At 40.8% G+C, this 27,173-nt stretch overlaps 1 protein-coding gene across 1 annotated transcript in view; it reads right to left on the bottom strand.

The window, feature by feature from the left end:
- The window catches only part of GRM3 (glutamate metabotropic receptor 3), a 112,411-nt gene that overhangs the window by 84,907 nt on the left and 331 nt on the right, over nt 1-27,173 (bottom strand). The window contains exon 2 of the mRNA XM_042927334.1: nt 12,902-13,299. Within this exon, the coding sequence (XP_042783268.1) occupies nt 12,902-13,299 (398 nt within the window). The remainder of the gene's footprint in view (nt 1-12,901; nt 13,300-27,173) is intronic.

Here is a 27,173-nt window from a genome sequence, read left to right as displayed (position 1 = left end):
ACCCACGTGAGTACACGAAGCAGGTTGTGAAAGTGGTGATGGTAAGAGACCTCACCGACCCTGCTCTTCCGAATGACCAAGTTGCACTGTCAGCTGTACAAAATCCCGGATTGGTTTGTATTTTAAACTGCAACTGGAGGTGGTATATAGCTGAGAAACCGCCTGAGGAATCCAAGCTGTTCACATCACATGAGTTATCTGCCCATAAAGGATGCCAATCATATTGTTACTGTGGAAAGGATTAGTCTTTTTTTTTTTTTTTTTTTTTGGACTGCCCTACCTGCAGCACATCTGGGAACATTTTGCATGAAAACAGTTGACTACAGCCCATGACTGAAGGCCAGAGATTAATCTGGATTTAGGAAATCACATAATAGAGTGTAGCAAATGCCAGTTTACTCAGTATAATCTGCAAAAGTCACTAACTCTTGCATGCCGTGGCCCCCGAACACTGGTCAAAGGTTCATACTGCCTTTCCCATTCAACAGCCTGACTCAGTCCTGATGATTTTGTAGGGGCAGTCCAGACAAAGGATTCTTTATCTGTGGCGAAAACTTACAAAAATGCCTTGAAGTTACCCTGATTTCTGTCCCAACCTCTCCCGAAATCGCTGTACTCAACGCCTGTGGCTTACAACCTGGACAATAATATACTTTCCTTTTCTCCATTCGTGACAAATGGATTTATGAATAGAAAGGTTACCCATTTGGGTGCTCTCAAAACTGAAATGATATGCAAACCACATAGGACTCCTCAAATCACGTTTTTTTGGGGGACCAGTATTATAAGACATGTCGGGTTTCTCATGGTGACAATGCTGCTCTGTCTTGCTCCCTTCCTAACACGGCACTATTGGAGGAATAACTTTGTTTCCATCCTGACTTAGCACGTGCTTAGAAGAAGAGCCAGAAGGTATTTTGCCGACTGAATCAGTTGGCATCTGACTTTTGCTCCCCTTTTTCTCCATGAATTAATTTTTGAGAGAAATCATGGAACCGAATTCATGTGGGTTCCAGTCACTAACAACGGGATCAAGAGGTCTATGTCGGATCTGGTCCAGAGTGTGTTAGTGTTTGCCAGGAACACCTGCAAAAGCATGGCTCCCAGGGGGACTTGACACCGACAGATCCGTTAGAAGCAGGTCTTTTCGTACCTCGGGGATTGATTTTCGACAATGCCTGTTCAAGGACTTAACAGAGCCACAAGTTGCATTAAACCATGTTTTCTGTGACCCCTGAAGTGACTTGCCTACCGACAACATGACAAATATAGTCTTACCAATGAGAGAGGCATTTCTTTCCTTGTTAGCTGTTAACCAAAGGCCAAAAGTTGTTGCTACGCCTGGGGGCAGATGAGGGCTGTGGCCCGGTTGAACAAAAAAAAAGGTTACTATTTCCTCCTGAGGTCCTGGGGCAATAATTTAGGGCAGAAGGTCACATACCACATGATTTGTAGCAAATAGAACTGTGTTATTCATGGTTTCCCCCTTGGCTGTTCACTACTTCAACAGAGGTGTCAGGAAGAAAAGCAAATAGTGTATTGGTTCATTGCGCTAGAGCGGAATCAAAGAGGCCAACATTTGGAAGCCCCGCTCCTTCCCTCGCCAGTTGCGTGACCTTAGGCGAATTGTTTTAACTCCTTTAAGATTCAGTTATCTCGTCTGTAGAAAGGAAATAATAGTAGTCCCTTGCTTGAGAAGTTATGCGAGGATGAAATGACAACACAAGTGAAGTATTGAACTCTGGGGCTGGCACTTAGCAAAGGCTCAGAAAGTGAGAGAGATGATGGTAACGTCTCACCCAGCAGTCATTCATTCAGCGGACTTTTATCAGTGCCAATGGTATAAGGCACTCTTCTAAACTCTAGATTTTTCTGTCATGAGTAAGGTACCCCTACTGCCTTCCATGAAATTATAGTCTGGTGCAAGAAAGAATAAAACATAGCCACGGTTTAAAATTTTGAGGTACGTGTATACAAACTTATACAAAAACACAGGTGAACGAGCAACTAATAACACTCAGGTGAGTCACGGCAGGCCCTCCTGGAGAGGAAACTTGTGGGCTTGATCTTGAAGGATCAGTGAAACGTCACCAGAGAAAGAGAGAAGGATATAAGAATACATAGAGAAGGGTCTTTGTTTTAATAGTATCCGATAGTTTAGTATTATCAGGGCACCAAGTGTCTTGCAATATTTAGTAGAAGGCAAAGAACAGAGGGACTGTAGCTACACTGCTAAGTGTTTTATAAGTGTTTTATATGTTTTATATGCTGTGATAAGTGTTTTGGATTTTAGCATGTGCTAAACATTTTTGGATTTGTTTACAAAATAAAACCATTAAAATTTTTAATTAAGGGAATGACGTGACTTTTAAAGTTGTGTTTAAAAAAAAAAGGCTATAGTGGGGGTGCCTGGGTGGCTCAGTCGGTTGAGTGTGTCTGGCTCTTGATTTTGGCTCAGGTCATGATCTTGTGATTCGTGGGATCAAGGCATACTCAGCATGGAGCCTGCTTAAGATTCTCTCTCTCTCTCTCTCTCTCTCTCTCTCTCTCTGCCCCTCCCCCACTCATGTTCTCTCTCTCTCTCTCTCTCTCTCGAATAAAAAAAAAGAAAAATAAATACAAAAACGCTGTACTGTATGACATCCAACTTGAAAGAGTCAGGGAAAGGTAATAAGATTAACAAAACACTCATCCTGACTTAGTCTGTGAGTTCATGTAACCCCAGTAATGATGAATAAGTTCATACTAGAAATATCAAGATTGGAGTTTTAATGGAAAATCTCAGCCCACCTAAAACTTTTATTTGGAGGGACCCTGGGTGGCTCAGTCGGTGGAGCACCCGACTTTTGATTTTGGCTCAGGTCATGATCTCATGGTTTATGAAATGGAGCCCTGCATTGAGCTCTGTACCGGACCCTCCTTGGGATTCTCTTTCTCTTTCTCAGCTTCTCCCCTGCTCCTGCTCTCTCTCTGTCTTTCTCATAAACAAGCAAACAAACAAACAAACAAACAAACTTAAAAAAAACCTCTTTTATTTGGTTGGTAGTACCCAAATACTTGTGTCTTCTTTGTTATCCTGTTCATGTCCTTACAGGCCACCTTCAATCCTTCTTGGAAAGAAGCAGGTCATAAATAATACTGGTCGTTGGACAGAATAGAAAGGGTAAAGAACTTTTAAATCCCTGCTAAAGCCTTTCTTTAACGTGGAAATGAACACTGAGAGTCCATTCAGTGGCCATTGGTAACAGTTGAAATTTGCTGGGTGGCACCAACTTGTGTGGGCTGTTGGACTTCTTTAAATCTGGTTCCCAGTGACATTCCTTAAAACTACTGTGTAAGCATAGGTGAGATGTGCTTACGACATACGTTTAGTTTTTACTTCTACGGAAAGGTACTTTCTATGGAAAAATTCTGAACAAATTGTGGATGATGTGTTCGATCACATCTGTTTTCCACACTGGGGAAGCTCAATTGCCTGGTTTGTGTCCTACGAGGCCTCACTGTGAACCTGATGGCAGCTCCCCAAACCGGAGGCACAGTGCCTGGGAGAAACCAATGGGTCCCTGGGATGCATGCCCTACAAATTCAGCCCTATTAAGTGATGGCAAATGTTTCAAGATGCTTTGCCATTCTGACCACTTGGCAAGGAAATCTGGTCTAAATCTGGAATATAGTTTTTGAAAGTGTTTGCTTCTATTGTATTCTCCCCTGTGTTGCAGTTCCCTCTATTGGAAGGTAAAGTCAGAGCTGGCAAGAATCAAGGGTTTGTCACTAGTAACAGAGGGATTTCCATAACATACCAGGTGGTGATGTCAGAAATAGCAATACCACAATTTCAGTGTCCAAAGTCCCACTGATATACTGCCTGGAGTATCAACGTTTGCTTAGAATTTAACTCCAAGTGTTTCTGGAACACTGTTCTTAAATTTCCAAAGTCCATTAATTAGAAAAACACTCTGTAAGTTTTCAACTGCATTTTTCATAGACCAGTAAAAGCACTTCTACTACATTAAATCAATGAACTTTCATTATCATAAACTGCCAAGTGTTGGCTCCTTCCGTATTGAAATCCTGAGCCTTATGTATTGATCCATTTAAAAGGCACATGTTTAATGGTAATTTGAAAAGAGAACTTTGTGTTGTTAAAGCAAAATCACATCTTAGGTTTAGCTAAAGGTGTCAGGAGTCCTAATTCAATTAGCTTACCTATTCATCTATTTCACAGTATAAAACACTTACTGATATGTCAGGAATGTCTGTATTCCTTGCATTTCATCCTATGACCTCCGTCAAAGACAGGTGATGGCAAAAAAAAGCTCGTTCTCAGCCATGGGCCATTCTCTTACCCATTGGACAGTGGTCCTGATGGTAACCTCTTGTTTTTCACAAGAGTAGTTTCCAAATAAACAGGACAGAAGGGGAATTAATTAAGGAATAAATTAACCCCAAAGCAAAGGAAGAAAAAAAACAAACCAAAACCAACCAACCAGTGCATCTTAGATAATTACCTCTGGTGAGAAATTTCTACAATGAAACAATGTTAACAAAAGCATTTTAAAATTGCTGTTGCCTCCCTCCCGGTGATAAAGTCCTTGAACAGTATTGACCTTTTTTTTTTTTTTTTTTTTTTTTTTTGAGGAGGGGAAGCAGGAACAATGAGGGGAGGTTTCAAAACAATCAGCTTTGTGAAATTGCTTTAGAATGAAAAGTCTGGAAAGGAAATAAATAAAAAGATTCTATTTGAGATAACTTTTGAGTTGGAGTTTCCTGAAGCTTTGGCTCTGTGAGGGGATGATCAGGATAGCAGTGTGGGAGGCAAGCTCTCAGGATCCTAATGTTGTTTCCACTATTTGCAAAGTACTAGAGACTTCACCTTGAATGACCCTCAATGTCTCCAAGAACTGTTTCTCTTGGACTGCAGTTGTTAAAAGTAAAAAAAAAAAAACCAAAAACAAACTAACATATAATAATGATATAATAATAATACTAGAGGTGCCTGGGTGGCTCAGTTAAGTGTCTGACTTCAGCTCAGGTCACAATTGTATAGTTTATGGGTTTGAGCCCCACGTCAGGCTCTGCACCAACAGCCTGGAGCCTGCTTGGGATTCTCTCTCTCCCTCTCTCTTTGTCCCTCCCCTACTCACGCTGTCCCTGTCTCTCTCAAAATAAATAAATAAACTTAAAAACTAATAATGTCAATAACAATATCTACTAAAATCTAAAATGTTAAATGTTCATTATGTGTGAAACACTATTTTTGCTGTTTTTAAATGTATTGTCTCATTTAATTCCTATAATTACCAGGAAGAGAGTACCATTAATATCTCCAACTTAGACATGAGGAAAGAGGCAATGAAGGCTTAAATGAACCCTGTCTGCATGCAGAGTTTTAAATCACCGAGCTGAAATTAAAATTTTAGGAAAGCCTTGCTAAAAATGTATAGTTGTAGCATATCTGTGCCATGATCATTGTATCTGCAATATTAAACTTACTAAATACAACTCTCATCTTTACTTTTCTGGTGATTGACACTCTAAAGATGGATTAGTGAATGGATTTCTAATGCTGTCACTCTGCTTTTGTTGAGGTCAGGATGATGGTTCCTTCTCTTCTGCATTGGCTATGAGCATAGGCTGTGGCAATACTTGGCCCTCTGATGACTCTGTGTGGACTAAGAACAGAGCCCTCTCCTCATCTGGAATGGCCATGGGTGCCCAGCTCTGTGAACTCGGTTAGTTGTCTCTGGACAACTCTAAGTGCAAATGAAGTAGAACCCATTTGTGTATCTTTGTGGTATCTTTTGATACTGAAATCAAGGTATCTTTTGTGGCCCATGTGCAGGCAGTAGAGGAGGGGAGAGTGGGGGGAAACTTCTGTCCCACATTCTCACTTTGCTACATCATCGTCCTTTTGCATCAAACCCAGTTTTCCATTGTAAGAAAATGCTTATTTGAAACTTATGAACACCTAGACTAATCTGGAATAGGCGGGTCGTGGCTGTGACCCCCCCGAGTCCGAGATTTGTTTACCTGGTAGAGGCATTATCCTTGGTGCCCTCAGTACACAGGCAAAAGGATGCATTTCCTAAACTCACGTGGCTTATCGGTCGGTGGAAAACTAGATCTGCAAATAAACAATGGTATTTAATAAGATAGTAGTGGTGATGTGTGTTTACGTTGTGGGAGCCTGGGAAGCGTTTCTCAAGAAGGGTAGGGTTGGAAGTGAGAACTGAAGGTAGGTGGGGTTTGGGAAGGCCTACAGACAGCTGAAGAACATTACATCCCAGGTGGAAGAAACACTGTGTTCTCTCTTTCATGAAACAATGTGCAGATCCTCTCTGGGAGACTATGAGAAAGCAACTTTCCAGGGAGACTTCAGAGGCAGGCTTGATGTTTACACTGATCTAAATGTCTTTTTCCTGTTTATCTCCACTGCCTTCTGCTCATTCTGTCATGCACTCTGGTCTCCTAGGGCTTATGCTGTCACTTGATACTCAGGTCCTATTCTTACGCCTGTTTTATATATGGGTTTGATACCTCCTCATTTGCTTATACAGGCCTCAGGGACTCCGAAGAGGTCTATTTAAAAAAAAAAAATAAGGTTTATTCATTTTTCCAAGACAGAGACAGACATGAGGCAGGGAGGGGCAGAGAGAGAGGGAGACACAGAATCCGAAGCAAGCTCCAGGCTCTGAGCTGTCAGCACAGAGCCCGACACGGGGCTTGAACCCACAGACCGTGAGATCATGACCTGAGCTGAAGTCAGATGCCTAACCGACTGAGCCACCCAGGAGCCCCCTAAGAGGTCTATTTTTAAATTTTATTTTATATTCTCTCTGCTCCATGTTACCCAGACCCTACACAATAGTATTCTTGATGTTCCTAAAATATAAATGCTTTAATAGATGCTTATTTTCTGATGAAAAATGATTTTCATGAGAGCCCTGGTTGTAATATGTAGGTAACTGAGATGCCGGGTTCACCAAACTCATAAAAATACTACCATAATCAAGTGAAATAACAATTGGCTGGGCTTCTTCAAAGTGAGCCTGACAGAGAAGAGCCAATTATTTATTTGCTTCCTATTTGAGATACTACTTCTGTGGTAATCCCTTGTATCGCAATAGTAGAGCATTTTGGTTACGCGAGAAGTGCCCTTAAATGCCATATAGTTCAAATACCGACATGAACATGCTGCTTCACTTTCAAAAATGGGCCAGTTTTGCTTGAATAACCCCAGTGACAGAGGACTCACTTCCTCACACCCCCTGCTGTTTCATTTCTAGGACATCTCCCTTATGTCGGCCCTAAATGCGCCTTGTTCTAGATCAGTGATTGCCGGTTGGGAAGGGCCATAACTCTGTGATTTGGCAAGGCATGGGAACATTTTTGGATGTCACACCTTCAGGTGCTGGCCGGCATCGAGTCTAGCGGGTGGAGGCCGGTGATGCTGCTAAATAAACCTCCCAAGCACAAGGGCAGCACCAGCCCAATACTGCCAAGGCTGAGAAACTCTCCTCTAGGTTCACCTTATTTATTGATCCACAGAAAAAGTATAAAATTTTCCATCCGGCAGTCTGTCTGAGACTTGGACATAGTTAACTGCACGAAGGCTTTTGTATCTCCAAGTCCTTCGATTATTTTTCTAATGCTGTTATAATAAGGCAAGCAATTCGTGTGTGACTCTTCCTAAAGTATTTGAATTTAAAAAAGAAATGAATCATTGGGTGGGAGGGCAATGCTTAATACAAACTGGCCAGTGGTGGACAGCTTTTGCGCAGTGGAATTGGTGGAGGAATAAGAGAGTGGTGTCTTGATGTGCCGTTCCCCTTGCCCCATCTAGATAAAATCCGCGAAACCTACTGCAAGGGATTTAGTTTAAGGAGTTATTCTGATCAGAGACATGATGGAAGCAATGCATGGCATTCCAAATCCGTGTCATGATACTAATGTCACAATGACTCTCTCCCAGGGCTAGAAAGGTCCTGAGATATGGATATTGCCTGTAAAAGGGTCTGACTATCCTGGACATGAGAGAGAGGTAGTGAGATCCTTTCAAGGCTCTCTTCTGCCCTTTCTATGAGCTCATCTTTTAGATGCCATCTAACCCAGGCCCCCATTTGTTGCTGAGGTCACTTTAACACTCAGGGACACAACAACCGGGTCAACTAATACCTGTCATTTCAGTTAAAATGTGCTCCAGGTTGGCAAGAAAGACTGAAAAAAATGACACATCCTCTGAAAAAGAGAGAGGAACATTTTTGGAACAATTCAAGGGACATGTTTGAATGGACAGCTGAGGAGCTCTCATTGTAGTCTGTTTAAAAAAGCACAAGCATGAACAATGCTTCAAAATAAGTACCCTGTAGACAATGGCCCAGCTAAAGGCAACCAACCCGATACTCTTCTTGAATAAATACTCTTTTCCCTTGAAGTGGGTAGATTGCAAGCTTATGGGGAAGAGCAGAATCGTCTTAAAGAGAATCACCAGAGGAGGTCAATAGATCCCATGTATATTTGCTAATAAAGAAGGATTTTGGTGCTAGCTTTCACTGATTATCCAGTTAAGAAATCAATACTGTTGCTTTATAAAAGGGACAACCACAGAGTGGTTTGCGCTACTTAATAAGAGTGTTGGGAAAATAATTATTAAGGTCTTCATCCATGGTGATACAGTTTAACTCAGTAAATCATTAAGAATTTCCTCTTTCATGCAGTTTTCACCCTCTGCAAACAATGCCTATTGTATGAGCTAACACAGCAGGAGGTATCTCCTCTGCTGACTTCCAGAGAGTTCTTTTCAGTTAGTGAGAAGATAATGAAAGAAGAGGAAGCGGGAGAGAAAGCATCTCCTCAAGCAACCCCACCAAGAAAGCAATCCAGGCTCACGTAGGGGGATTATTATCATTCTCTAAAATCCTCTCTCTCAACAGGCAATTTTGTAACAGAAAACTCTTTGCTCTGGTTTGGGACTGGGCGTTACAATTAGATGATAGGAAGTTTTCAAACTGGGTGGTGGATTTGTGTTAGTACATTTCTTCTCTGGCTTCACTCTCTTTTTTCCCCTCTGCTCAGTTCAAGCAAAGATACTTTCCATTAAATATTCAGGAAGTCAAAAGTAGTTAAAAATGGGTTACAGTGTTGCCTGACGTAAATGAATCTTTGTGGCTACCAGCTACATGCTGTTACTATGGTTATCAGACCCCGGGGTTTATGAGAAGAATCAGTCCAGGAGTAGTAGGCAAGTGTGAGAGGTACCCTGAAAAATCCACTCTCTTAAAATGTTTTCTTCATTAATATACAAGAGTGCTCTAAATTCAGCATTAGAAATGTATTGCTTTGGATTGCCTTTGACTATGTTTTAAAATTCTTACTAAAAGATTTATTTCAAATGGATAACACACTTTAGTTCTTCTTCTTTCTTTCTTTCTTTTTTTAAAATTTACTCATTTATTTTGAGAGAGAGAGAATGCAAGTTGGGGAGCAGCAGAGAGGGAGGAAGAGAGAGAATCCCAAGCGTGCTCTATGTTGTCAGGGCAGAGCTGGATGGGGGCTCGATCTCACAAACTGTGAAATCATGGCCTGAGCTGGAATCAAGAGTCAGACACTTAAACAACTGAGCCACCCAGGTGCCCCTAACACACCTTAATTCTTAGCTCTATAGCTAAGAATTCTCTGAGCTCCCTAAGGGGTCTCCCTAAGACCACTCTTTGTTCATGATGCCTAGCTGAAAGCAAGACCCTGTGGGGAAGTGTTCCTTGGAAGCTGTCTGAAATTCAGTGTATAGACAAATCACTCCACCCCCTAGTTTACTTTGGCCAGGACCAGTGTGTGGTCTAATGAGAGCCTGAGCAGTCAGGACCCCAGGGGGCTATGGAGGAAGGGGTGAAGCCATCTCTACGCTTCCTCTCCAGCTCACTCCCTTACTGTGTCAAGGCCTTCGTCCTCTGGCCCACGGATATCTGCCACAATATTCCAATTGGCCTCTTCAGATCCAGTGTCTCCTTCACACTGTGGCCCACTTAGCCTTCCTCCAGTGCAACTTTCATGCTATCCATCTTTCTCAAAACCTTTCTAAATGTTGTTTCTGACCTTGTGAGCTATATGAACATATTGGGAATTGTAGTTACTGTTATTTCATAGGAATATTGTACCTGAAGCCAGAGTGTGAAGTTCCTCGAGGTCAAGGCTGTGTTCTTTCTTACCTTAGTGGTCTTTCTAACCCTCGTCCTAGTGCAGAACACACACAAGGGATATATACAGATTGACTTGTTGATGAAGCATATGGGGCACCAACAATGGCCTCATGGGACTGTTTGGCCACTGGGAAGGCCATGGAGTTCGTTTTAGATGCGGCTCTTCTACTGACTTTTCCTATCATTGTGGGGACCTAATAGTTACCATTTATTGAATATGATAGTGTTTTGGTGAGGCATTTTCCACAGATGCTATCAATTTATCCCCTCAACAACTTATCAACGTAGATGCTATTTGCTTATTTTATTTACTTTTAACATTTATTTTGGAGAGAGAGGGAGGGTAGGGGCAGAGAGAGAGGGAGGCAGAGAGAGAAGCAGGCTCCAGGCTCTGAGCTGTCAGCACAAAGCCCAACTTGGGGCTTGAACTCACAAAGCACGAAATCATGACCTGAGCTGAAGTGAGAAGCTTCACTGAGCCACCCAGGGGCCCCTATTTTGCTTATTTTACACATAAGCTAAAAAATGTGGAGTTGGAATCATAACCCCATCTTTCTGGTGGTCAAAATTGATATCCTTCATTATAGCATGATACTTTTGGATTCTTTATTTGTGCTGTGGAAACAGAAATCATATCAGCATTTGTGACTTTATGTTAATTTTGACCACATGAATGAAATAATAAGCTAGGTCCTTTGATGATTAAGAAGTGGCTTTTTCCCTTGTGAACTCATACAGGATTTTAGTAGCCCAGATTTTTTTTTTTTTAATAAAACAATTTGCCCCCCCCCCCCCCCCCCGCCTTTTGAAGGTACATAGGTAGTAAAAGAGTAAAATTAGTTTAAAAAATCTATTTGCCTGGCATAGTTTGTTAATTACTTTGGCTAAACAGGTATTTACACATCTGGTGTAGAGTGTAATTTATTGCACTGAAGAAACTAAGGTCAGAAAAGCATATATATATTCTCTTACCAGTGGTAATATCAGGTATAATATAAATATTTATAAAATGATTGGCACCCATCTGGTGAGATGATTATTGAAAGATGACAGATACATATTTTTAATTCTCTCTTCTCAAGTAGCAAATCCCGTCTCTCCTGATCCAAGTATAGAGATAGTGGCAAAATTAACATAATATGCTTTGAGATGTGCAATATTTTCTATCCACCTAATGAAGCCAAAGGGTGTTTATGAAAAACCAATTATCCTAATTACTCATAATATGAGGGTGTGTTCTGAAGAAGGAAAGAAATTTGAAGTAGCTCATTTAGAGCAGCACAGAATTGTACATAGAATTTTAAATGCCAGGAATCTAGGAGATAGAAATAAGGTTATTCCAATGCAAATAGAGTCGACTTAAGTGGTTTGTGACATCTAAAGATAACATGAATGTAATCTGACTTCCGTTAGTGCTTGGGGCTTTGATTATAGTAATTTGGTAAGAGGCAAAGAACATGACTCTTGGAATCATGGACTTTTATTATTGTGACCTTCATGCCATGGACTTTTATTATTGTGACCTTCGTGCCTCTCACCAAAAAAAAAACCCAAAAAACAAAAAAAAAAAGATTGAATGGCAGCTAACATATAGAAACCATATGGAACAGTTGAAAGAGCACAAAAGTACATAAGATTTGAGTTCTAGTTCTTGAGCTACCTACCAAGGAGTTTTCATGAAACCAGTCTTTCTGGGACTTGGGAAAATGAGAAGGTTGAGTTAGTAATTTCTCAGCTCTTTTCCATCTCTAAAATTCTGTGACCGTGTGAGTAAAACTTGCTAGAGTTTGAATAATGTGTTCCTTCTTTTTCTAACATAATTATAAGATCCAATTGTCAACTTTTTATCTTAATTTAAGTCACAGGCTGAATTGTCTCCCCCCCCCCCCCCCCCCCCACCCACCGCCATGGTAGTAATTCACTGGCTTTTCTGCATACATTTTCAGATTTGCACCATGAGAAACTGTTTACGGTTAGTCTCTGAACAAAATGATGCTTTAGTAAAAATTAGTGTAAAAAAAACCCGAGAGTTTAGATGCTATTTCTTCTGGTGGTTGATTGTATGGATGGCTTCAAATCATCATGTCACCTTATACCCACATCCTTTGTGATGTAATTTCATAGCACTTGTCCTGTGGGCAGGACATATTTCTCTGCTCCTCAACTCTGGGCTGAGCCCTGTCAGTTGCTTTGGTTAACAGGATGTTAGAAGGAATGATAAAGCAGAAACGTGGAAGGGGCCCGTGCAGTTAACTTTGCATTTCCTTGCACCTCTGCCGTTGCTCTGAGAAGAACACGTCTGAGCTAGCCCAGCAATTCCAGGTGGAGGATAAGGAACAACCAGGAATAGAGCCACCCACAGCTGAACCCCACCTCGATCAGCTCACTCCAGCTGATCTTCAGGTCAATTTAGATTCAGATCAATTTATAATTATTATAAATTATAATAATAAATCTTGTTTTAAGTCACTGAATTTTGGGATAGTTTGTTATGCCACAGTAGCTACCCGAGACACTTCCAAATGGTTTTCATCGCTAGAGAAATGTTACGTCTGCAAGCCCGTATTACCAAATACCCACTGAAATAACCGATTATATTTTAATATTATCCATGAAGGCAATTATCAGGATATTTTCTTTTTGTTTCCCCAGGACATGAAACCAAAGAGACATAGCATTTTAACAATAGTGCTGGCCAATCTTACCTGTATGGAAACACTGCTGTATGAGCCGCCGATGACCCCTGCAATGAGCAGTGGGATATTTTCTTGGATGGCATAGGATCCATCAGGACACATATACTCAGCTTCATCCACTTTAGTCAAAGATGCCCTGACAAATTCCAGTGATTGCTCTAATGCATAGGTATCCCTTGAGCATGTATCCAAAATGTGCACGCCCAACTTCACTCCTGGTAGCAAGTAATTGTCTTTGTTGATTTCATCAATAGCAAACAACATGGCTTCCAGGCGTTGGATCCCTCGGTCCTCATTGATTCGCCCACATTCCTCAGTTCCAGTGCCTTTTTCATTAATAGGAAACAGACCGCCTAAAACAAGGTCACCTTCTATTTTAATTTCCCTCCTCAGAAAGTTATGGTCCCCTAAAGAGAGTAAAAATCCCTTTGAAAACAAAGCTAACATGAGAACTTGGAGTCTTGTCAACATCTTCATGAATCCTGCTTCTGTACCTCCGGGAGATATCAATGGATGAAGCCAATGTTGCCTGCTAGTCCTCCTCTCTCATTTCCAAACTGGATCTTTGGCCTGTCCTTCAAATAAGGGAGGAACAGACTAACAGAGCCTGTTACCAAATTCCTAAAGAGATAAAAATTATATGAACAAAAGTGGTAAAGAAAACATCAGTGATTACATTGAGGGTCCCCAATCAGACCTTTGAAGGGATCGTGACTCAAATTACCGGTTAGTAAACACATACTGCACCACTACACCAGGCACTCTCCCCACAGGGATTCTCACCCAGCCCTTACAACCCATGGTGACGCAGATCTTAGCGGTTCCATCTCCCAGAAATGGGTACTGAGGACTAAAACAGTGAAGCGACCAGTCAAAGTGTACCTGGAATGGAGGTGATGTTTAGACTCTGGTTTTCCTAATGCCAAGTTCAGTACTTCACCTACTTGGTCATTGACTCTGGTCAGTCAATGGTAGGGCAGTAACTTGGATTGAATCTGTATCCTTTCTCCTTCAGCTACATTTATAGACCAGCCCTTTTTATTCACTCTTTTCTTTCCATTTGGGGACAAAACAAAACACCCATGTGACTCTTTCACCGTTTCTGCATTTCTGCCATCACATTCCTGTCCTTCCTTTATTCTAGATACTCTCAGCCCGCTGCAATCAAGATTCTGCCTTCACTGCTCTAAAAAAAAAAAAAAAAAAAAAAAAAGGCGGCTCTGGAAAAAGCTACTACTGATCTGCTAAGTTTTCAAATCCACTAACCCCACTGTAGGCCTCATTTGACTTGAACTTCATTGAAATTCTGACTACTTTCTACCTGCTCCAGCTTCCTAGGTTTCTGTTCTCTTTCTTCTACATCTCAAATTTCATTGTTGAACACCTCCTCCCCACCCCAGGCTCGGTCATCCACTGTCAAGGTTTCAGCTCTCACTGAAATGATTCCTAGGTTAGCTGCCTGCTAAACAGTCCTGCCTACACATCCCTGTGACACCTCAAGGTCTGTAGGTTATAGACTCTCGCTTATCTCTGCGATTGGATCTTCTTTGTATCCAGGTGCTCATGCCGGGAACCTGCAAGCTTGAGCCCTTCCCACTTTCCCCGCTTCCACCCTTAATTAGCCACTAAGTCCTGTAAAGTTTACCTGATTAGCTTCCTTCAACGCCACCTCTTTGTTTATAACCCCTCCGTGCTAGGCTCTTGTTCTCACTAACACAACCGACCATCGCAGGAGGTTCTACAGACCTGCTGCCGGCCCCCAAGGCACGTTTTTATCAGTTAGGAAAAGATAAACTTACTCAAGTACATTTTCAAATTTGTATGGTATCACCTGGACTGCAGGTGATGGGGGAAAGTTCCAATTGCCGCCGATAGCTGCCTCCTCCAGCCAGCGTTAGGCAACTCCTGATGTGGCCTCACGTTCAGAGGGGTGTAGTGATTACCAGTGGTGGGGTCTGTGCAGTAGACTGTGGCTTAGGACGCTTCCAGAAATCAAGCTTCTTTTTACATTATAGGGTAGAACATAACGCACCTTCAAGGATGCAGGCAAAGCCCTGCCGTGATAATCATGTTTTTGACAGTAGACTGGGGTCTTCCTAGGGAACATTCCAGAATCCTGGTGTGAAGTAGCCCAGTTGCATGTACACAAGCCAGCAGACCTACCTACCTACCTACCTACTTAGCACCGGAGCAAACACCGGCCAGCCCTCTCGTGCCGCCTGTGTGCCACCCTTCTCCCCAGATGAGGTAAGCTCATTATTTTTAGAGTCTGGTGAGAGAGGTGATGGCAGAGATTCCTGGAACATTCTCCTGACAGGGTGCTGTTGCGTGTTTCTGTGTGCGGTTTGGTGTACCTGCCCGCTCTCCTGCTTTTGTACGTGATTGTGTATTGGTGGTGTTTGACGAGGGAGGGGGTCCTCCGGGCTGGTCTTCTACTTGGTCAGGATGTCCGAAAACCGCACCAGCTGTGTGCTGTCAGCTTTGTCGGTAAATGTTCGTCATCTGAATGGTGGCCCACCCGAGGAGGCACTCAAGGAATGCAGAGTCTTACTTGCCGCTCAGAATGGCCCGTCTCCTACCAGTCTGTACTGACTTCCTTCAGCCTCTAGGTTGAAGGATTTACTTCTTTGTGCTCCAGAATCTTGTCCCTGGCTAGCTGTCAAGCCTTACTGTTCACCAGGCCCGTCTGCTCCCTCCTACCTCTGCTCCTCAGCCATTACTGAACTATGTTTACCTGAGAGGACTTCTAGCATGTTGATGGCGCCTGGTGTGGCTCATGTTTTTCCCTTTGCCGTGAATGCCCTTCTATACCCATCTGTCTGGCAAACACCCACTTATCATTAAAGACTCAATAATCACTACCAGGAAAGGCCAAGAATTTTTGCCTCTCTTCCTTCTCTGCTCAAATCCTGCTTTATATTCCTACTGTAGCTAGTTCAAGAAATGTTTGCTATTACTATTATAGTTCTTATTCGTTTCTTTGCTCATTGGGAATAAATAAAATGGCACAAAATTGAGGATTTTTAAGGCGTGAAGAAAAAAATCAAAACCCAACAATAAAAAAAGAGACAGGAACTAGTTCAGTATGTACTTTAACAGTTTTGACATTTCTCCCTTCTCATGTTAGCAGTGCCCTTTATTTATTTTTAAAAAAATTTTTTCTTTAAAGTTTGTTTATTATCGAGAGACAGAAACAGAGCGTGAGCATGGGAGGGGCAGAGAGAGGGGGAGACACAGAATGCGAAGCGGGCTCCAGGCTCCGAGCTGTCAGCACAGAGCGTGACGTAGGGCTAGAACTCACAAACCGGGAAATCACGACCTGAGCTGAAGTCAGACGCTTAACCCACTGAACCACCCAGGCACACCTGCATTGCCCTTTAAAGCCCAGCTTTCCACATGCTTTCTGTTCCTTTTGCATGAAGCAAGTGATAGATTGTTTTCTTGAGACATGTGAGTCATCCGGGTTTTGTTTTGTTTATTTAGGTGTGAGCCTCAGCAATGACAGCAGCAGTCATTGGAACGCGCAGCGTGAGCCCAGAGCCTCTCCGGGAGATCTGCCACGGGGCACTAGAAAGTCTAATAATAAAAATCTTTTTAAGTTTATTTATTTATTTTGAAAGAGAGAGAGAGGAGAGAGAGGAGGGCAGAGAGAGAGCAAGAGGGAGAGGATCCCAAGAAGGCTCCATTCTGTTGGTGCAGAGCCCAATGCGGGTCTCAATCCCCTGTACTGTGAGATCATGACTTGAGCAGAAACCAAGAGCTGGACTCTAAATGGACTGAAGCACCCAGGAGCCCCTAATAATAAATTTTTAAAAAAGTTTATACTGTCATATATATATATATATATATATATATATATATATATATGTTTCATATCAATTTCTGGTCTCTCTTTGATCTCTGTGTGTAATTCCCTTTGAAGCAACACTGCCATGGAAGGCAAAAGACACTGTGATCATTATCATGAATGATAAAGAAGCAGAAATTGCTCTATAAAATAATTGTTTTATGTGTCTAATAAAAGAGAAGAGCTAATTAAAAGAAGGTCATCAACACAACTTTACCGTGTATCTGAAAAACAGGTAGGTATCTCTTGGGTCAGTAGAAAGTTTGACTACTCAAAGAGTAAAGACGACCTTACAGTTTATGGAAAGCTTAATTCTCTCTTAAGAAAATGCTCTTGGCCAGGGTGCCGGGGTGGCTCAGTTGGTTAAGCGTCTGACTCTTGATTTCTGCTCAGGTCATGATCTCATGGTTTGAACCCCATGTCAGCCTCTGTGCTCACAGCATGGAGCCTGCTCAAGATTCTCTGTCTCCCTCTCTCTCTCTCTCTGCCCCTCCCCCACTTGCTCATGCTCTCTCTCTCTCTCTTTCTCAAAGTAAATAAATAAACTTAAGAAAAAAAAAAGAAAGAAAATCCTGTTGTCCAAAGCCAACTTGAAAGGCAACATCACATTACACTGAAAGTAATAATATATATTAGTCTACCTGTTTCACAAGTAGGGGCTGTATTTTATTTATGTTTGTGTATCCAGGACCTGGCATAATGTCTGCCTGCAATCCAGAAGATACTCAAAAAAAATTCCTTGAAGGGACAGGGACATCCATGACTAGTATGTTTGCAGATGACTCTTGACTATTTTATTTGTGGCATAGTAAAGGGGAACTAAAGTAGAGAAAGGGGTTCTTTTATTTCATCGCCCACCCTGTCATCTCAAGGTGCTCTTTTCCTATTACTTTGCTGGTAGAACTACTAACAGGTAGAACTGTAGGTACTACTTTGTGAAGTTGCCAGAGAAAAATGCTTCCTTTGTATTTGGAAGGAATACAAATACCTGCTGAGGCGGGCCCCTATGAAGGTAGGAGAGATGTGGCCTCAGGCTGACCTACATTTACTTCAGTGAAAGCTTCAGCGAGGAGAATACTAAATTAGGAACATGCATATTATCCTCTTTCAAAGCATCAGAGATGCATTCACTCATGAAATATTTATTGAACACCTACTATGTGTGTGCTAGGCCGTGAGCTGGATATGCAGAATATACACTGTAATTGCAAGCAAGTGAACATTATGCCTGCTGTCGAATAACATTCTAAATGCTTAGGTGTTTTTATGCCAAAAGGGACGGAAAGGAACTCGTGTCTGTTTCTACCAACTATCTCCGCCATTTATGAAAATCTTCCAAATAAATTTACCATGGGTTTCTTTTAACATGGTAATTGTTATTAAATGCAATCCATTACATATTACGTATATCATATACATTTAAAAAGTGGATATACAGATCTTAAAAACAAGTTGACTGACAACAACACTGTGTAAAATCTTTTTCCTTTAAGCCTTCTGACGAGGCATCTTTAAGTAACTTTTAATGTAGTCTTGGAGAATTACAAATTAAAAATCAATTAGAGTAATGCTTAAATACACTGTCTTAATATTTTCTTATTTACCTTTTCCTTAAAGCAAAATTTAAAATGATTAAGACCGTAGGGCCATGAATAATTTAAAGACACTTAGCATTATTTAAAATGAAGCCCTAAGAACTAAAAGAACAGGAAATCAAAATTTAGCATTGAAAAACAGACAAACATGCTTAATTTAATGCAACGGTTTATCTGTGAGTAACACCTTATCGGATTGGGGGAAAGGGCAGCAGCCACTTCTTTTCAGGTTCCTTTCATTAGAAATCAGCCAGGGGCACATCCCCCAGATAAACAGGCTCCCTACTGCAGCCACATTCATATGCAGTGGGAGGACTGCAGCTCTGTGCTCAAAGTTCTCTGTTCAGGGATGATGAGTGATGTGTCAACTCTAAACAAGCATGTGTAGCCCTCTCTGCGGGCAACCTGCTCACCGATGTTTTATTAATCGGTGCATTAATAGAATCTCAGAGGTTCGCTGTGAATATAACCCCTGGAATACGTGGGCAAGAAGCATTTGTATACTCTGCGTATGCTAATGTGTACGTTCCTTCCTCTCTTGACTTTGCCCAGGGACACAGTGTCGAAAACGAAATCCAGTTTGATTCAATGAATAAGTCTTTTATTCAGGGAAGATCTAACACCAGCCACCATGCCCACTCTCCCCTGGAAAGAAACCCTTAAGATCTGGAGAAATTTTAGGGTTAGTGACAGCATATGAAATTTGATTGTAAATTTAGCTATAAAATTTTTAGCTGCCAGAATTATAGGCAATAGAAGACATGGTCTTTGTTCCTGAACGGCCATTTTCGATTGGGTAAACAGAGGTTGTAGCTTTCTGACATTTTTAATAGCAGGATGTGTCATACGCATTCTAATTCCTTTATTTTTACTGTGCAACAGATGTATTTTTCCCAGAATCCTTTAAGAAATTATTGTGAGTAGATGACTATTTAAAATCCAATCATTTTTAGCAAATCTACTTAAAATTTCTAGCTTAAATTACTTTAGCTGTAAGGTGGTCTAATTCCATTTGCTGAATTCCCATAGTTTGTGCTATGTTTATGATGATCATATTTTTTAATATTTATTTGCATAGTTTTTTTAAGTTCAAATTTAACAACTTGTTCTTTTCTTTCTTTCTTCCTCATTAGATTGTAAGCTATTGGATATCAAGGACAGTGCTTTAGACATTTCTGTACTTCCCATAGTGCCTCACATATAAATTTGTCAAATATTGGTTAAATGATAAATTCCAAGGAGCATGTAGGTTTTTGAGAGATCAGTCAGAGGATTGGAAAAATAATTTAGAAATTCTCTGCAGGGAATGAAGAAGATAGCTGAGAAGACCACTACCGCCCCCCCCCTCCCCCAAAGTGACATTATAATAGGTCAAGATGCAACTTTGGCACTAGAGAAACTTGACCCAAATAGCTCTCAATTTTCCTGTGACTTTGAATTGCTTTAAGGAAAAAGATACGCAGTAAAACTAGAAAAGCTGAGAGCGCTTGAGAAATTGGAAAGGTTAGGACACACATTGGTGGTCCCAGGGAGATTAGGAAAAATGTAAAACAACACAGGACCTACAGGTCAGGTTCCATGATGCATGAATGACAAGGCGGAAGAGTGGAGGCCAGGCCTATGTATTTAGATTTGATGTGTGAGCCTGTTTTGTTCACAGAGAAGACAGAAGCAGCCCCAAACCCTAGGTGGCTCTCTGGAAGATGGAGATGCTGCCATTTGGGATGAGAGCCGGAAAGAGAGGTTGATGAGGCCAAAAGGAGAAATGCCCACTATTTGAACTTTGACCCCTCTGCCCCTTACAAAGTCACAAATCCTATTTCCTTGAATCCTCTGAATTTAGAAAAAAAGGGTTTTTATGAGGTAGGCAAACAGATGTACAATTGTGTTAAACTTGGGTCCTTAGGGTAATTGCTGCTAATTTACTTCCAATCAATAATACTAACTTGATTCATTCCACGTACAATATATATGAAAGATTTATTCAAAGTGAGTGAATAAAAATTCAAAGTGAATCTTTCTTGTTCTAAACACCAACGTGCGCAGTATTTTCCTGTGTGTGCGTACGTGTGCGTGTGTGTGAAGGCAGTATCTGTGTTGCCATTTCAGCTGGTTTTCATCCTCAAGTTTCCTAACCTCATTACAAAGCTTTGGAACTGGAGCCTCCCCAAATTCCCTGCAGTCTACCTTTGTCCGTTTCCTCTTAGAAGCTGCCAAATCTAAGAGGAGTTATAGGTTTGTCAGCATGAACAGAGAGTACAGAAACTGGGTTTGTCAAAAGCTTTCCCTCTAGCTCTGGACAAAATGGCAAAGGAGAAGAAATGGAGGAATGCTGTTCAGGGGAGAACATTTTTACTAGTTGGCCATGTGATCTATCAAGTGACTGCTATTAATAATGTCCTGTGTGTATACAGTCCTTTCTCTTGTATACAATGAATTAACTTTTACTGCTGCCTGGTGAGAAAGAATTACATTATCTATTGCTGAGAAGAGAGAGTGAGAGAGAGAGAAATTTGTAATGCAAATTGTTTAAGGTAGTAGTGGGAAGTAAATATAGAATTAGTATCTAAGGAAGCTTTCATCATTATTGCCCAATAAAGCCTTACAAAAGAGAACACATATCAACATATGTCCTATGTGTTTTCCCCAAAATATCATATGGATCTCTTAAATTTTCCTCAGTAGGTAAAAGATAAAACATCTGAAAGACCATCATCTTTGCCTAGTGCTAAATGAAGTTGTTAGAATACCTATAGCTGGCTTCTGCTTCTGGCCAGTCATAGTAATTGGTATTGAATCTGCCCTCCAGCTGAAAATAGCTGTAAAATGGACAAAATGTATAAGGCAAACTATGATCCTTGAGAGAAAGAAACACATGAAGGAATTGCCATGATTACTCTGTGAAGTTCCCAACATTCTACATGGGAACACTATTCTGCCCTGGGGCAGGGGCAGCCTCGTTGACCTCAGAGGCAGAGATTAGAGTTCTTGGCTTCTGAAGTGATTGCAATTTGTAGGGCAGAGGGATGCACAGAGATGGTGAGAATGAGATCTATGTGGTGCAAAGGTTAGTCATGTCATATATGGGGTGAGATTCCTTGAGGCCTGGCAGGGATCACCTGCCTACAGAGGGTTGAGATAAAGGTCAATATCAGAGGTCATGCATATCAGAAAACTAATGAAACTCTAACCCACCTTGAGTGGAGAGACCACACCAGGCATTATTATACTTTCAGTCAAATTTCCAGAAAGGCTATGCTCTACAACTAAGAGCCAAGCTCAGGAACAAGGGACATGTCATAGGACTACATCTAGAAAAGACCTGGCCTAAGAAGACTAAAACTAAGTCTAACAAAACTAAAATTATTCACCAGTTACTTAACTGCCTGCTAAGGCAAAACTCAAAACTCTTAAAGGAAGATGACATCATTTAGACTGCCTTCAGTATAATCCCACAATAACCAATATGCTATCAAAAGTTGTTTGACAGTCAGAGAAGAACAGATATCATGTGTTTTCACTCATATGTGGATCTTGAGAAACTTAACAGAAAACCATGGGGGAAGGGAAGGGGAAAAAATAGTTATAAACAGGGAGAGAGGCAAACCACAAGAGACTCTTAAATACAGAGGACAAACTGAGGGTGGATAGGGGGTGGGGGTGACGGGAAAATGGGTAATGGGCATTGAGAAGGGCACTTGTTGGGATGAGCACTGGGTGTTGTATGTACGCCAATGTGACAATAAATTATATTCATAAAAAATTGTTTGACATATAAGAATACAGGAAAATGTGACCCAGAGTAAAGAGAAAAAGCATTCAATAGAAATAGGCCCTGAAATGATTCACATTTTGAAATTAGCAGATAAGAACTATAAGTAGACTATTGTAAATATGTTCAAAAATTTAAAGAAATGAGTGAATAGGTGAGAAATCTCATGAGACGATGGAAACTATAAAAAAAAACACAAAACTACTGTATTTAAATATATAAAATGTGTGTGAGGGGGCACAACAAATTGGAGATGGGAAAACAGTCAATAAAAACCTGGAAGATAGATGATAAGAAATGATCCAATCTGACCAGAAAGAAATGACATTGAAAAGAATTGACCAAAGCTTCAATGTTCAGTTGGACAATATTAAGTGGTCTAATACACATGTAATTTGAGTTCCAGAAAGAGAGGAGAAAAAATGGAAGGAAAAAAAAAAATGCTTGAGGAAATAGTGACTGAAAATACCCCAAACTTTGTGGTAAGCATAAGGCTACAAAACCAAGAAGCTCAGCAAATCGTAAGCAGGATAAATACAAATAAAACCACATATAGCAAATCATAGACAAATTGTTAAAACCTAAGGTAAAGGGAAAACTTTGAAAACAGAGTAAAACGGCACATATGTGCAGGGTAACAATATGAATGAAGGCTCACTTTTCATCAAAAATAGTGGTGGCCATAACCCAATGGAATGACATCTTTAAAGTTCTTGGGGGGAGAAACCAGTCAGGCATCCCAAAATTCTATTTCCAGTTCAAATATGCTTCAAGAATTGAGGTGAAATTCAGATTTTTCAGGCAACTACAAGTGAGAGATTTCATTGCCAGCAGACTTAAACTATGAGAAATGTTAAAGGAATTACTTCAAAGAGGATGACACCAGATGGAAATTCAAATGTATAGGAAGGAGTGAAGTGCACCAGAAACGGTAAATGCATGGGTTAATATAGGAGATCTGTTAAGTCCAGCTGCCAGGCATTGTTAGAATGAGTTCAGGGAAACTATATTTGTCACAAATAAAAAATGGTTAGAAAAGATGAGTCCCACTACCATTTTGTCTATTGTACTTTGATTTTACTTCTTTCTGTATATGTTTGCATCCATCCTAGATCCTGTTAGTTGAAAACCTTTTTGCACCTTCTACAGTACTTCTGCTAAAAGAACAATCTCATAATTCAAAGGCCGTGCCTCTGACAGTAAGACAGGTAATAGCGAATAGCACATTCTTTTTTACTATATAGCTGCTAACAGATTTTGTCAAGGATGAAACACAGCTGGAACACAGTGGTACAACTGGATTGGTTGTTAAAATATTAAAATACTTCCATGTAATTGGTGAACAGTAAATCCACCAAGCCCTCTGAATATTCCTCCACTTTCCTGGTGGCTCTAGTTTCTCCTCTGGTGTATCTCCACCAATTCTCCCAATTTCCTCACAACCCAGCAATAAAAGTGTCAAATTCTGGCACGGTAGGGTCTCTAGGTTCCAGCGCCAAGAGTATGGTTCCTGTCCATTTTCATAACATGAGACGAGTTGTTAAACATTTTGAATATCACTCCTGAATTGACTTGCTGAATCCAATGTGGTAAATTTGGGGGAAGTTTTAGTTCTAAAGCAAAATTGTCATTAGTTAGAACAAAAAGGGATTTTGCTTTGTAGTTTGACTAATTAGCATCCATTTCTAATTTTTTCTAGAAACTGTACCACATTTTCTCTTGGGGAGCCAATACATATGTTCATAAAGCAAGGTGAATCCATTCCTGGCTTGATAGGTGATACCCATGAGTAACCAGAATGTGATATGTCTCTGGCCACAGCAGTTGGTTCCGGGATGAGTCTGTGACCAAGTCATTGCCAACTAGGGTTAATCTGAAAACTTTTTTTTAGAACTACCAGGAGAAAAACATCCTCTTTCTGTTAGAGTGATGTAGAGAAATGGATATAAGCCCAGAGCTGTTGGCAGCCATCTTACCACCATGAATTAAGAGCCTGAGGTGTAAAGCCAAGAGATAGAGAAATGGTGAAACCTAACAATGTCATATGTGCTATTTAATCCAGCTTAGATTTCCTAGAGAGAGCAGATTCCTCTTTTGCTTAAGTCAGTTTGAAATTTGTCACGTGTCACTAAATGATTCCTGAATAGAACCTCCCTTCTGTTCCAATTCCCTTCCCATTAAAGATACTAAAATTTATTGAGCACCTACCTTATGCCAGAAACTGTGATTAATATTAGGTGTCAATTATTTTATTTAATCCTACAGTTTTCCTCCTGCTCAGGCATGCCCTTCCATAGATGACTGATTCTGTCCAGAATCTCAGATGGACCCAGGCTTCATGATGGTTCCCATTGTGTTAGCCTGCCTATGGATGGCTTTTCCTAGACATGCAACTACTCCAGTCATCCCTGCCTTTATACTCTTACCAGAATTCCAGTTTTCTCAAAACTCTTACTTATGACAAGTGAAGTCAATCTGATATATTAAGCCGTCAGTTTTTAGCACATTAATGCATGTTAGTTTATTAACCATTTAGGGGTGCTCAAATTTTTAATGGGCCAAAACATTGTCTTAAGACAAGAGAAACGTTTTAAATCATGGAATTTTAGATACCTCAGTGTACATGCAATTCAGTATGAGGGCCTAACTGGTGTTCTTCAAGTTACAGCACTTATGAACTCCGTACTCAAATAGAAACAACTTGTGCATATCAGCCACTGTGAAATTCGGGGCTTAAGATAATCCTCACCTCATCAAATAGATGATTATATGCCAGGCAATTAAGGGCCATTGACAAGTTATCTCCAGCCTGATAGAGTTGTCTGGTCTCTGATGTGACTTTAAAACTTTGTTTTTTTTTTCCAGTTCTTCTTTGTTGAAAAATTTTAGAGAAAATTATTGATGTGCTTTAGTTGTCTGGTGTGAGGTGTCCAGGGCCAATTATACATATTTATTTCCAATTCTGTGTTCAGTGATACCACGTTGATAGCATCAAATTAACCATGATGGGAGTACTTACACTGCAGAAATTAGTAAACATTTACAGTCAGTCTGTCCTCACAAATCCTACAGGTTTGGTTCTTAAACATTTACCAGCACACCACTAGAGGTATATTTAACAGTATGCTCTTAAAAATCTATTCCTAGGGAATCAAATAGGAAAAGCCTGGGAAAGCAGTATAGCATCATGCCTTACTTAGATCAGTGTTTTTTCTACCTGAAGATCACAAGCTGTTCACGTGTCATGAAATACATTAGTGAATTGGCAACAAGATTTTAAAAGGAAGCAGAAGAATTGAAAGGAGAGTAGACAATGCCCAAACACTGATCTAAGGCACGTAGTAAGGCTGAGGATTATCTTCTAAAACTTTTTTGGGTGCATATGAGTGTATGTTTTCAGTTACAATGTAAAATAATTTCTTACTGGCTCATGGTCAAAAAGAAGGTTTGAAAGTCAGTGTTTTACAATGTGGGCCCTGTAGTTAAACAAATGTTTAAGTGTACTTTATAGTCAGCATGTGACCACCTTTCTGTCCCTCATTTTACATGTGTGTCAAATGGAGACAATAACAGTGCCTTTCTCATGGGCTTGTTTATAAGATTAAGTGCAATAGTACAAAACATTAGCTCAATGACGATTAGTTACTGGTAAAATTTTTGATAGTGAGGATAATTTGCCATGTGCTCCAATGAAACTGGGGGGTATTCTGGACTCTCCACATAACCACCTCTGGTTCAAAGCCAGTGTTGTTTCAGGATTGATGCTTTTGACTGTCTAGTCTTAATTTTCTCAATTAGTGAACAGAACCACCTGGTGGTAATCCTCTATGACGCTGATTTTCTCCTGGCTAACGTTTAGGAGCTATGTGATGTGGGGGAATCACTGGCTTGCCGAATGATGCAAAGTAGGACCTAAAAGCTCCTAGGTGTCCAGTAAATTCTGGATTGTTTGGCATTTATGGGTGATAGAGACCATAAAATGCCAGGAGAAAGTGGAAAGTAATCACCTACGAAAAAGATGCAAGGTGCTCCTAGCAAATTGATTTATTCCGTTTCTCCTGAAAAACACGTTTTCATCCCTGCTCTCTTGATCCTTTCCTGTCATACTGAGTTTTACTGAAAGAGGGCTGGGCACCTCTTGGTCTGAGTCAGACTGGACTAGGACATTATTAGCTGACTTGTACACTAAGAGCAGAATGTCTAAGTTTCTGTCCACAGATCATCTTAATTTTCATTGTCCTGCGGAGTCGGTGCCTCAGATACAAAGGGTTTGGGCCCTTGTGGCTGTAATGATTATTACTCTTTAAATTCCATGGTAATTTCAGTGTCTGTGCCTACAAGCCTGGGCTGCCTTCTGCCTCCTTTTCCAGGCCCTGCATGATTTTCAGGGAGAACTGATCCCTGTGTCTTAGCACACGTCTAAATGCGGGAAGCTTCTACCATGTAGCTGTAACTGGAGGCATAGATTTTCAACCAGCAGGACTAACGTGTCTCTTGCCTAGCTTGAACTTTTAAACTGGTTCTGACTTTATCTGTATCTTAAAAAAGACAAAGAGTGACACAAAGCCCTCGTATGACACAGCCTCGGGGTGTGCTTTCTTCTCCTCGAGTCACCCCCAAGTTACCAGCATGAAATTATGGTGCTCTGCTATTACACAAAGGCCCCTTTCCCCAGGCAAGAAAAGAGTGGCGTGAGACACAAAAGAGTGGACACTGTCTGAATCTGCTTGTATAAAAGGCAAAACCAAGCAAAAATAATCTATGGTGTTGGAAGTCAGGATGGATTTCCCTCTTGGGGATGTGGGAAGTTAGTGCCTGGAAGGAAGCGTGAGAGCCTTTCGTGAGTGCTGGTAACTTCCTGCTTATTGATCCGGGTTCTTGTTTCATGGGGGAGGAGGGGTGTTTGTGAAAATTCATCAAGTTGCACAATTATGACGATGCGGTTTTCTGCATGTGTATTACACTTCAGTGAAAATTTACAATGAGAAAGCAAGGCTACAGTGAAAAAGAGTGCCTAGAGCAGCTGTGTATTTTTTTTTAATGTTTGTGTATGACAAATTGGCCACA

Source organism: Panthera leo, chromosome A2 (assembly GCF_018350215.1).
Source record: "Panthera leo isolate Ple1 chromosome A2, P.leo_Ple1_pat1.1, whole genome shotgun sequence".
NCBI classification, from domain to species: Eukaryota; Metazoa; Chordata; class Mammalia; order Carnivora; family Felidae; genus Panthera; species Panthera leo.
This window is presented reverse-complemented; position numbering and strand designations above follow the sequence as displayed.